The sequence below is a fragment of the Anoplolepis gracilipes genome, chromosome 14 (assembly GCF_047496725.1).
Source record: "Anoplolepis gracilipes chromosome 14, ASM4749672v1, whole genome shotgun sequence".
Taxonomy (NCBI): domain Eukaryota; kingdom Metazoa; phylum Arthropoda; class Insecta; order Hymenoptera; family Formicidae; genus Anoplolepis; species Anoplolepis gracilipes.
Window position 1 is genome coordinate 1732103 of NC_132983.1, and position 13248 is coordinate 1745350.

The following is a 13248-nucleotide window of genomic DNA, read 5'->3' on the forward strand; positions in this document are numbered from 1 at the left end:
TGTACCTATATTTCGACATCCTGCATAAATCACCGCTCATATATCGAATTATCCTGCGAATGTGCTAGGTCTCAAGGAATTTTCGCCTCTCGTCGTAAAATCTCTATTCTTTTAATCGTGGAAAAAAAAATAATTGTGAATATTAATTCCCTTCTCTTTTAGAAAGCGATATTGCTACGAGATTTCCGATTTCAGCCGCATTGGAAATGACCGATGTCTCGACCGCAAACCAAACGTGAACGGGCAATTTAGAGGAATATTTAACGCGGTTAATGGAAAGTACAGGCATGGCCGATGAGGCCGCAAACGGAAGTCCGGTACACGTGTACAGGAGGATATTTATTCCACGTCTGGGCGAGGGTAAAAAATTCTCGATCGATTCTCTCCTTCCTTTTTTCTTCTTCTTTTCTTCGCAAACAAAAAAAAAAAAAAAAAAAAGGCAAGGTCGGTCGAAAAGCCCCGCGTGGTAATTCCGGAACGTTTACGACGAGAATCACCCTAATTCTACTCTCATAACAATGGAATTAATCTTCCACGTCAAGTCGCTTTCGAGAAGTTTTTTCTTTTTCTTTTCTTCGCCAGCCAACGTTCAGAGTCGCTATTCATCCTACGAATGACTCGAAGGATGATTTTGAATCTTTGACTTAACAATTTTACAATATTGTTGCCAGATATAATATGACGTAACATTGCATAATAAAATTTGTTTTTCTCGCGGTATTTAATTTCATCATAATTTAATTAATTATTTTCTTAATCTTCTACGACTATTATTATTTTTATTCGATATTTCAACGCTATTTTCCTACTATGATTAATTAAAAAAAAAAAAAAAAAAAAAAATCGACCAGATGTAATAATTGCCAGCATGCAGACCAGACGATACTCTCGCCCATTCCAGGATCAACCAGGCCAATCGACTCTAGTCGAATGCACAATGAAGACGATATGATCAATCATTTATGTTATGTGCATGCATTTTACGTGTACGTATGCGTGCGTGTGTATATATTTATGCGTCTACATGATATCAGACGATCAGCGTTGCGTCAGGAAGTGCTTACCCCTTTGCTGGAGCGCGAGATCGAAACGAACCGACCGATCTTTCACGAAAGAAGGATCCCCGGAAATTCCTGGCAAACGACAATCAAACTCTGATCTCATCGACAGTCTTACGACCCCGAAAATTCTCGAAAGGATCCGATTGTCAGAGGGGGAGAAACTCGTATCTCCCTCGAGCCAAGTACCTTGTGCGCGAGGAGGGTGTACGGACGTCCGGTGTACTCTGACGGTGGTGGAGCACCACGACGTGTGGGAGATGATGAGGATGATGATGATGATCGAGAGGGGGCCGCGTCTCGTCCCCGAACTCGATTGCCGTCGTGTCTATCACCGCGATGGCCTCAGCAGCATCCCCAGCCCCCGTCGTCGCCCCCGCTTCCGCGCAGCCCCGATCTCTGAACGCCAGCACCTAATCCACACCGCAACCACCCTCAGCCATCCACAGTTCTAATCTAGCTGATTTCGCAGAGGGATTCTTCCGAAAGAAACGCGGTTCTTTTTCCTTTTTTTCCCCGCCCCCGAAAATATTGAAAATTAGATACTCGTTCGGCCTAATTGATTAACCGTTAGCTGTTTATCGCGCCGATTTAATCAACGAAATTTCTCTTGGGGTTGCGGAAAAACCATTTACTGCTCGCTAATGGACCTCGGAAGCGATTAGAACCGGATACTCGATTAAGATCGAGGTATATATTAACTTCCCTCTCGCGCTCTGTAGATCAGAGATAATAACGTGCATGCAAAATCAAGCGAGCGAATAAACACACCGTTGTTGCAGCGTTCGCGCGATTTAATCGCCTAACTAGCTCGGCATTAGAATTAAGCTTCCCGATCCCTATTTGACGCTAAATTGCGGTCGCTCGCGAGCTTTCTCGCTTTAATGCAAAGATTGTATCTGTGACTTTCCTGTTTCGTATTCGGACAATTCCATCTTAAATTCAATTTATGATAATTACATGATTCGGAAAATTCGGAACATTCGCTAAAATCAACAACCATACTCGTTTTTTGTCTATTATTTTACGAGAAGGATTCCCCTTTTCAAATACACATCTCACTTGCTTTCGCTTAAGAAACAAAATAACTTAGTCGGATCCTTACATCATTTAAATATACAAGATTATTATTTGGTGTAGTCGACAGAGGCAAATCATAGTAGAGAGAAGTATGCGGTAAAAATAACAATTACACACTAATAAAAAATAAATAAATCGCAGAGCGGCAAAAATATAAATATAACTACGCAACTTAAATCAATATATAAATAAATCTAATTAACGCGCGGGCATACAGTTATCAATAATTACTCGGCACATCGCGATACGTTCGGGAACGTGCTCGGAAACAAGAGAGAACAAAACGATGCATTTTAAAAATTAATACATACATTTTTTTATCAACAAATAGGAAAAAGTCAAGCACGCTAATTAAAATTCTCTTTCTTTCAATGTGATTTAATTGCTCGAATACATTTTCATATACATGTCTGAAATATTTTTTTTTTTTGATCCTCAATCATTTCGACGTGCCGAGAATTAACAAGCCTCGATAAATAAACAACGTCGTTTCAACGTGGCAGAAAATAATATATTGACCAAAGAGTAGCGTACATCGCAAAATCATATATAATGTGTATATATATATATATGGTAGAACAACCAAGTTGTGTTACACAGAAATCGCGTGCACTCACAAAACGACCAGCGCGAGACTTCCGGGTTTTGGATCTTCTGGTCCGGATCTTTCTCGCAGCGGGAGACGTCGTAGAAAAATATATCGACCCGCGAAAACTCCCGTGCGTTTAGCGCTAATTGTGCGTGTGTACACGATCGTATTGCGTGCAATGTATTATTGTACAGATTCCTGGAATCGGATGAAGAAAATAAATTAAAATGTCCAGATCCACGGGATCGATTGAACGGGCCAATTTTAACGCTAAGCGCGCGTCGAGAGTCGCGGATCGTCTGTTTTTTTTTTTTTTTTTTTTTTTTTTTTTATACAGGACAGCTTCATCTCGAGATTTATTCTATCGCGTTAATCTATAATATTATATTGTGTTAATCATCAAATGTACACGTGTGTCTTCATTTTTTGTGCTCGTATTTTTAGACTTTAGTCGTTTTGTGTGCAATGAAGAGAAAAAGAGAGAGAAAGAGAATGCAAAAAAAAATGCAAATTGATCTCGTATGAAAGGTAAAATATGTATCTTCTATTTTTGAAACGAACGATTCAATAGTGGCTAACCCGTGCATCAATGCATACAAAATTAAAATTGCAAAAGTATAGCCTAAAATTGGTATGTTTCTAAAAAAAAATTGCTACCCAGCAAACACAGCGATGTAACATATACGTCTCAGATTCATAACATCAAATATTATCAAGTAATCAGTTACATACATGTATGTTACATGTACTGTTGAATGTCAGCAACAAAAAATACTTCTCTTTGCTATATCAATATATTATAAATGTTACATTTATGATATATAATCGTGTTATTATATCATATAACAGATACATTTTAGATATGTAACATTAGATAAAATATATATTTCAAATAAATAATATATATATTACGAATAATATGAATTTATTTAATTACATAAATTAATTTTTAGTCTGATACTTATTAGCATTAATTTAGCAATGTCAATGTTCAAATTATACAATACAATAAAATATATAATCCTAGTCTAAGTATTGCATTTGACATTACTAACTAATGCTAATAAGCACTAGACTTAAAAATTAACTCATATATTAATATATAAGTCAAATAAAATAATATATCTTTAGTACATCTCACGGAATTTGGATTACATTACATATGTATATGTATCAACTACCGATATGTTACATATAATGGTACATATCAGATAGCTGTACAATTATGTATCTGTTCTACGTTATTTTTATAATATATTAAATATTAGATATATCAGACAAAAGCTTCTTTATGTACATAAGTTATATATCAATGATATTTTCCTGATATTTTCTGGTTACATAACAGGAAGTATCAGTTACATACGCGTTTGATGGATAGGAATAAAAGTTTCTTTTACTCTCAATTTTTTCCTTTAATAATATAATTACAATATATTATTAAATATACTATTAATTATACTATAATTAATCTTGCAAATAGTTAATTATGCAATTTATCAGTTAAGTAATTTTTATTAATAACATAAATAACTTTAATGAAATAACTATCTCAGATAATATATTGCGTATAAATATAATATCTATAAAATTAAATATAAATATGTAAAAAGTGCACACTTTATTTTAATAAAAAAAAATAGTTTTTTTTAATTATTCACAGAAAAAAAATTAATTTGCGCTTTTCCCGCAACGATCAATTAAATCGCGATTATTGTTATTCGTGCCACTTATAACGATTTCCACGTTAAAATTAGCGTTTTACATAACGATAGAGGAAGAGCGAACGAATTGTGATGCTCGCGTGCAAACAAATGGCGAACTCGCGTGCCATGTTGCTGGTTAGCCACTATTTGGCAGAGAACAATAGTTCATGCAGTGTATACGAGAGCATGCACGTCAGTCGTGTGTTACTCTACTTAGGCGGTAATGTAAGAGGTAAGTACAAGAATGCTCGGTAAATTCAGCGCATAGTGCGAGGTAGCGATATCGTAGAGATAATCCAGGTATATGTATGTCCGCGGTATCAAAACAAGAGCGACCGCGAATCATAAGTAATCGCGAGAGCGAGATCCTCGAAAAAATTTAAAAAATTAAAAAACATCTTTCAAGAGGCTCTCATGTTTTTTTTTTTCTTTTCTTTGAATTTTACAAAGTTCTTCTTCGTGTCTGGAATATCCAACTGGAAAATTTTATCGGTGAAGATTAAAAAAAAAAAAAAAAAAAAAAAGGACACGGATTCGCTATCACGATTACCAAAGTTATTGCAATTCCCGTCCGTTTCTTAACTGAACTTTTGCACACAATTTAATCCCCTTGGGTCGGATTTACATGTACAACTATGTACAGTTCCTCAGAAGCACAATAGTTACGCGATTTAACTCAAGTCTGACTAACTAAAGTAAATGATTACAACTCTAAATAATGAGAAAAATTACGCTAATGAAAAACTACACTGTAGCGACATACTATTCGCAACGAATCTACAGCTACGAGTCTACGCTAATTCGTACGCGACACACAGGTGTCAAATAAATAATCATACAAACACATACAGAGATACCTCGATGCGTTCCAATCATAATCAGAATAAATAAGCTCTACAATCTAGCTGGCGCAAGTTCACCGCTCAATTTTATATCGAGTGATCAAAGACGCTTGAAAAATTAGCAGTCCTTCAATTTGCGTCCCGCAAAATTACGGAATTAATTTTACTGATGGGATTCCCCTTCAAAATTTAATATTATATTCAAGATAAAAGGATCCGCAGGTCTACTCAAATCTTTGAAAAAAAAAAAATTCTCTGAAAATTCCTTCAAAGTATTTTTGTTCAAAATTCTAGGAATATTTTTTTGAGATAAATTTCTAAAATTATTGTAGTTTTTTCTGCTTTTCATTTATACAAAGAAATATCACAAAGGCGCTTAAGTTTCAAATACTAGATTTATAAAGGTATTGAAAAAAAATTGAATAACTTTCATTAAGATACAATTTTTAAATTTTAACATTTTCAGTTTTTATCACTAAAAATAAAAATAAAGAATGTTGCATATTTCATATTTTTTTTTAAACATTAAATACATAAAGAGATACATATTTATAATTTATAGTAAGAGAGCAAAATTATAAAAAAAAAATTTCAATTCCCAATAAAATTCCATAAGAATTCTCTAATTTCTCCAGACATTATACAAAAAAAATTCTTTGTAAATTCCAGGTTTGTCATGTTTTTATCAGGGAGTATGCCCGTCATTAAAATTAAGATCGCGAGTTGCGGGACACTTTATTCGATCAAGAAGCTGCGAGGGAGAGCGCATCGAACGCGATTTTCGTCAACGCGACTCCGTCAGCGTCTCCCTGCGCTCGTGCACCTCCACGTCAACGACAATCGACGTGTTCGGGCAAACGCGCGCGCAATTGAAACCATTAACGGCCTGCTGGTCCGCGTTCCTGGCTATCCGATCTCGCTGCACCGCTTCGTGGGGGACGTCGGGCCCGTCGGTGGTCTCCTCCAGAGGCTCGTAATGACCCGGCTTCACCGACGGGGTACGGCTCAACGGTGCCTGCGACCGTCTCGCTTGCTGCCACGCGATCGCGTCCTGGCTTACCTTGTTCAGCGCGCGCAGCATGTTGTCCGGCATGTGGTCCTGAATCATCACCGGGCTGATCAGCACCTCGTCGAAGTCACAGGGACCGGCCCACAGCGCCTGGTACACCGGTTCGCGTTTGCTCAACATTTGTCTGGAATTCAACGAGTCAAGCATCAGTCTCGAGTGTCTCTGTGATTTCTTCTTTCCGGATCCTCGAAATTATCGATTATTTCCACCTTAATGATTGTGGATTTTTCATTAACGTTACTCTTCTACAAAACTAGATAAAAATATGAACAATAAATATTTTATATGCTTTCTGCTCACTAAAAAAACATGGTAATTTTGTTCTTCAAAAAGTCTTTGTTTTCAAAGCGATCACACAAATTGTTTGGGTTATTCTCAGGTATTTGTTTAAATTTCAAGGATCGTTGATGATGAAAAAAATATATCACTTATATCCGCAATAAAGATCTTTGATAGCGCATCTTCACAAATCTTCGCGTTTAAATTTTCATTCCATTATGTATTAGATTGAAGTAATCGATCAATACTTGATAAATGATACAAACGATTCTAGTATCTTGAATTTTACAATCTTTTAATACAATAAGTGAATTACATTTCTGGTAAAAACGAGGCATTACACATGCGCGTATGCCATTATTTCCTATGAGAAATTATCTACGAGGTAAAAGCATGCAGCGGCCCAGTTCGTGAGGACTATAATTAAAGAATCATATAAGTTAGAAAATTGTTTTGATGGATAATACACGATGGACGTACTAAAACTATAAAAAATTACCGAACCATTTTCCTGGGCACGGTATATATATCACCGGTGTGAAGTATTCATGCATATATATTATGTGTCCCGAGAAAGATGTACAAGAGTGCATAATTTTAATCTCGAAAAGAGAACGGAATCCCCTGCTCTCTCAGCGATCACGTAGATTTGCATTGTAAATTGAATCGCGAAATTTCCAGTTCAATCTCTTCAAATTTACCGAAAGAGTAAACCAGCGACATATTATTTCCGTCAAATAGCTCACGTAAGATTGATATATTCGCATTTTACGATATTAAAAAGTTTTTAATATCTTTTTTTTGCGACATAACAGAATCAAACTGTTTTCATTATAAGTAGCTTTTACGACACACAAAACTCCGGATATACATCGGGGTTCGTACATTTTTCTCGAGACACTTGAGACGAAAACCGTTTCAACTGGAGCGAAACTTTTTAGTACCGAAAGATAGCGCGAGAAGAGGTAACATCCTACGCAATAAATACATGGGATATAGGCCCAAGAGTCGCATGCGCGGGCACATCTCCAAGATGCAACAACCTAGAAGTAGTCCTGAAAATGTATAAACTATCTGATAGACGTACCTCCAACTCGTCTCATACTTCTGCCTAAAAAGAAATACAGGCGCGATTAACTTTTCGTTTTTTTTTTTTTTTTTTTTTTTAATTTGGCGGTCTCACGCGATACAAAAAAAGAAACAATTCGACGCGATTGTTATATCTCTTCTCAAAAACCATTTTTCAAAAAATTAACAAATAAAACCGATTTATTTATAATCTATTAAATATATTAAAATAATCGTTCAAACTTAAATGAACATAGCTTGCCGAATTCAATTTAATTTTAGACAGCAATTGACAATTGCAGAAAATATCTTGTTTTAAATAGAAGAAGAGAGATACGAATCATATTATTAAGTTAGGTCAACTCACTCGCCCTTGTTCGGATGATGTCGCACCACGTGTATGATTCTTCCCGGTGGATACAAGGGCCTGTGCAGGGTCAGGGCAATGCTGGAATCGCTGGGCACGACGGTCTGAGCGCGCGCCCGATCCTTGTCCCGCTGGTATTCGCTGATGCAACCGCCGGCCTCCAGATTTGCCGCCGACGTGGGCGTCGAGCCGCAGCCGCAGCACATCACCGAGCACGCAATCGTCTTCCACTGTGGAATAACACGCTCGAATAAACCGAATCTAGATTATCTATCGATCCTAGACGCGAATCAAATCGTGCGTCGATTTGAATCAGAGAGAGAGAGAGAGAGAACTCGGACTGCATACTTTCGGGTCGACGCTCCTTTTTATAGCGTTGATGAGATCCGCTCTCAGACTCTCCATCTGCCGGAGTCCGATCCTCGGGACGACGTCCTTGCCTACCACGACGGATGTGATGAACTCCTGACTGTACTGCTGGGCAGGCATGCTCAGCAGTCCACCGGGTGGCCCGAACGAGAAGCACACCAGGTCCGGGTAGTCCTGTTTCAGAAGGATCGCGAGGATCGCTGCCGTGCCAGCGCCCAACGAGTGTCCTACGAGGGTCAGTCCGAACTGATGCGTGCCCCTGGAAGTATCCTGCGACCAACAAAAAAAAAAAATTTTTCGGTTATTCCCGGAAGCTTTTATCTTTTAGGAAAATGTGATTACAATAAATATGTTAACTTTCGAAAATTATAAAATTCAAAAATATACAATAGACGAATATTTCACATCAGATTTGGATGTAGTTTTTCAATAAAATCTATTGATGGACCGTCGCATTGTTTTTTTGATTAAACAAATATTCAGAGTCTTGTTCTTTTTTCATTCTCGGTGAAATGGAAAAATTTCGGAAAAATTTTATTACGATAAAACGAATTTACAACATACATGCGCGGTTGAATATATTGTCTATTCATACGGTACATAAGCTTTATGTGGAACAGCGAGCTGAAAAATTTAACTGTCTCGAAATGAAATACGTCCGACGACACGTTGGCCGGTTAAATCTGCGATAAAAAAGGTTACTGGCACATTTCCCTACGAATGAAACTGTGGATTGCCTGAATATTTTCTCTCTCTCTCTCTCTCTCTCTCTCTCTCTCTCTCTCTCTTTTTTTTTTAATATATATTCAGGGATCCATGAAAGTGATTTTTTATTTTTTTTATTATTAAAAAAAGAAAATAAATATTATATATTACATCTCACAGCAAACTCTGCACATTCTAGCGCGAAATTTTAAAACACGTATATTACTCATTATATTAAAAATTACTCGCGTGTCTGATTATTACAAAGATGGACTGCGGGATGATAATTATTCCGAGACTGTCATTTGTTCTGATAACGAGCGGCGAGGCGCGGCTCGTTTGCACCCACCTTGGCACGAGCACGCGCGATGATATCCTCTTCCAGTAACTTCTTGCGAATGTATTCGGCAGCCTGCACCATCCCCTTGTGACCGAACCAATCCTCCCTCGGTGGCGACAAAGGCAGCACCTCGCCTTCGGCGTTCAAGTCAGTTAGCACGTCCTTCATACTTATGGTCCCTCGTATACTGACTACAATCTACATGAAACGAAATGCAGAGATAAAGAATTGAAAAAAAATTAAATCCCATAAAGATGAATAAATATAATTATGGAGAAAAGTAGAAGATTCAAAGAAACGATAAAATATTCTTTTTCCTTTATAATTATATAATTATAATTAAAGTATTTTCTCCTGTTAATTATATAATAATTACATAAAGACACAAAAGACTTAATTAATTAATTTACTCTTCTGCTATTAAAGAAGTTAATGAGATTATTTCTAAATGCGATCGACACCTAACGGTTGACTCTATCGAAGCCCTATCTACGGTAGCTAAGTCCAAATGTTGATAGAGTAAACTCTGCTTGTTTATTTTAAAAAGAGACAGTTCCGCGGTGACGGTCATCGCGACGACAGCGATGATTAATGATTGATACGCGAACGAGATAAGCCCGGGCGGAGACGAACCTTTCTCTTCGTATAATCGAGCGCGACGAAGAACGGCGTCTCGCCGACGTCGACGTGAAAGGTCGCGTAAACGACCTCGATCTCCCCCAGGTCGAGCATTCTGCTCAGGGCGGCGTAATTGCACCGGCAGCAATTGTCCTCGACGATCGTCGCCTCGTCCTCGTGACGGACGCCGCATGGGAAGCAGCAGCAGCATTGCAATCTAGAGGGCAGAGGATAAACGGAATATGATGAAATGAGGTCGACCTTTACCGGATGAATTTACGGGGGGGGGGGCAAGGGGAAGGGGGTAAAAAGATCAACTTATCAGGCGATATATACCTGCGCGAGATACAACACTCTCTGACAGGATGGGAAATATTATATAATAGAAAATGTGTACTTTAGATTAAACAATCTTCCTTCACCAGTTCCCGATTACACTCATTTCAAAGTCACAAAATTGTACCCTCGCTATTATTCACTATCCACTCTTCAAAATGTTGACTTGCAACTTTAATATCCTTCAACTCTTCTTGTACTTTTTTGTTCGCACTCTCTCACGATATTTCATAAAGTTTTCTTATATAATTCATTACAGGTGTGCTACATGTCTGCATAAGACGTGTTTTATATAGGAAATTGATAAATCTATACACAATGATTAATCGCACAAGATAATTAAGAATGGAGCGTCTTTTTGTTAATAATAAATAATATAAAATCCCTCATTCAATAAGAAATTTACGTTTTAATGCAAATTAAAGCCTGATTAAAGTAAAATTTCTTGGCATGAAAAATTAGTAATAAATATTTATTTTAATTACAGATACACACTAAATAATTATTTATTTTAATACTATTTTTTTCAAAATTGAGGAGACAAAGAATTTTGCGAAAATAAAACTAAATATCTTTCATAAAACAAGTATTTTTCACTTGCATACAATTTTCATTTTTTTATCATCAAGAATTACAAAAAAATATATGTACTACATATTCGCTATTTTATTAAGACATTAAATATATGTACAAATAAAAATAAATATATATTTATATTATACTTTAATTATTTTAAAACTTACTTGGCTGGCTGACTGTTTATAATATAAGAATAAAATTATCAAAGAATTTTTTAAAAAAATTCCCTGAATATCAATGAAATTCCATTGTCTGATTTTTTTTAGGTACAAAAGAAATCCTTGAGAATACTAGATTTTCCATGTTTTTCCAAGGATATCCTGATGCACACGACAATATCTCGAAAAATTCAAAGGATTTACCTGGTGCATAACTGGCAGAGCTGAGTGGACCCACCAACAAGGAACATGGGCCAGCCGTAGGCGGCGAGAGCAAAATGCATGTAGTGGATGGCCAACTGAAAGTGGCCGAGATCGCCGTCCTCGGTCAAGGACAGGAACTTGGTGCGCGGTGTGACCGGCACCCCCGACAGGAACTCATATGTGTCATTCTTGCGCTGCTTGACTATCAGCTCGCGCTCAACCTTCTGAAACTTTCTGAGCAGCACCAGACCGGCCACCACGTCCGAGGGCACCACGTCCAGGTCGCGAAAGAAGTCGCTCAGCAGTCGGGCGATGTCGGCGAACGAGTTCTACGAGAAACGTCATTTAATTTTTTCAAGATACGCTTGGAAATAAATTTCTTAACACGTTAATTTTATTAAAAACTTTATTATTTTATTTTAAATTGTATTAAAAAATTGATTAAAGGTTAAATAATTGTGTATTAAAACGCTTTAATAATTTATTTTCCCTGCGAACTCTCAATTTTGAAATTTTAAAATTAAACATCTTGATATCTCTCTGATAAATTTAATCTCTCATACAATTAAGCTCTCATTAAAACATTATTTTTCAAATCCGATTAATTTCTCATTCTTGTTCTCAAAGTAGATTTTTAATCAAATATTCTTACAGAGCTATATTGAATTTATATTTTACGTATTTAATTTATATCTTACATAATCACTATATTTTTGAATTGTGTTTTTACAAGATTTATTTTTAATCTGCATTCCTACATAGAAAAGGATTATTTTAGAGACTTAATCTAAAATAGATTAAACAGAGTTTCTACTCAAATCAAAAAATTCTCTAAAAAATCCCTGATCATTCAGATATTTTTGTTTAAAATTCCAGGTAAAGAGAATACTTTAAAGATTTTTTTATGCAATTTTCTAAAATAATTTTTTTTACACGCATTTTTTAATACTTTTCAATGATACAAAGAAAAAACATACAATCATTTAAGTTTCAAGCGTTAGATCTACAAATTTACTGAAAAAAAAAAAAAACTTAATAGCTTTCGTTGAGAAATTTACAAATTTTTAACTTTCATTTTTATTTTTTATCACTAAAAGTTAAAATAAAGAATATATACACTACATATTCAATATTTTGTTAAGATATTGAATATATAAATGGAAATAGAAATCTATTTATAATCATCAGTATAAGAGCAAAATTATTTTGAGATTATAAAGAGAATTTTTAAAAAAATCTCCGAGTGCTATAAAAATATCCTGATTTCCCCGGGGACAAAAAATTCCCCGAGATTTTCCAATTTCCCATGTTGTTCAGAGAGTATCTGAATTAATGTTTTCAAGTCGCGATTAACTTTTTCACGCTACTCACTCGATTGCGATCGGAGTTACCCATGCAGCAGAACAGCAGTCTGCACCTATTGTCCCAGCTGTCCTGGTAGGCGCGTATAACTTTTCTGTAAGAGGAAAAAAGGTGAAACCATACGCGCGTTTACATGGTGTTCGTCGAGGTACCGGTGCATAAATCCGAATGACCGTAAAAACCACACCGGAGCAAAATACCGGCAGTAAGACATAAAATAGTCCCGTGACGACGCGCGGTTGTCACAGCGGAACAATCGCGGTTCCGCGATGAAGGAAGCATCTCTAGGAGGCGCAAAAATTCTCCGCCAGGCGATCTCGCTGCTTCGGATACATCGCGTCCGAGAGATTTTCCGATCTTTCATTTATAATAAAGCCAGAATGGGATTTCGCTTATTATTATTATCGAAGAAAAATGTAAGAGTAGAAATTTTACGAGGTAGAAATTTTAAAGAAATTGAGTAATATATATCTTGCCTTTAGAAAAGAAAATATAAAAGGTAATAAAAGTGTTTTTCTT

The 13248-nt window shown here is 36.3% G+C and overlaps 1 protein-coding gene across 2 annotated transcripts in view; it reads right to left on the minus strand.

The window, feature by feature from the left end:
* The window catches only part of Inae (inactivation no afterpotential E), a 45525-nt gene that overhangs the window by 3263 nt on the left and 29014 nt on the right, over window positions 1-13248 (minus strand). For both annotated transcript variants that reach the window (XM_072906656.1, XM_072906657.1), the window contains exons 5-12: window positions 12739-12823; window positions 11368-11696; window positions 10106-10307; window positions 9482-9670; window positions 8407-8697; window positions 8059-8288; window positions 7711-7734; window positions 6336-6468 (exon numbers count right to left, since the gene is read on the minus strand). In XM_072906656.1, coding sequence (XP_072762757.1) covers window positions 6336-6468; window positions 7711-7734; window positions 8059-8288; window positions 8407-8697; window positions 9482-9670; window positions 10106-10307; window positions 11368-11696; window positions 12739-12823 — 1483 coding nt within the window. The remainder of the gene's footprint in view (window positions 1-6335; window positions 6469-7710; window positions 7735-8058; window positions 8289-8406; window positions 8698-9481; window positions 9671-10105; window positions 10308-11367; window positions 11697-12738; window positions 12824-13248) is intronic.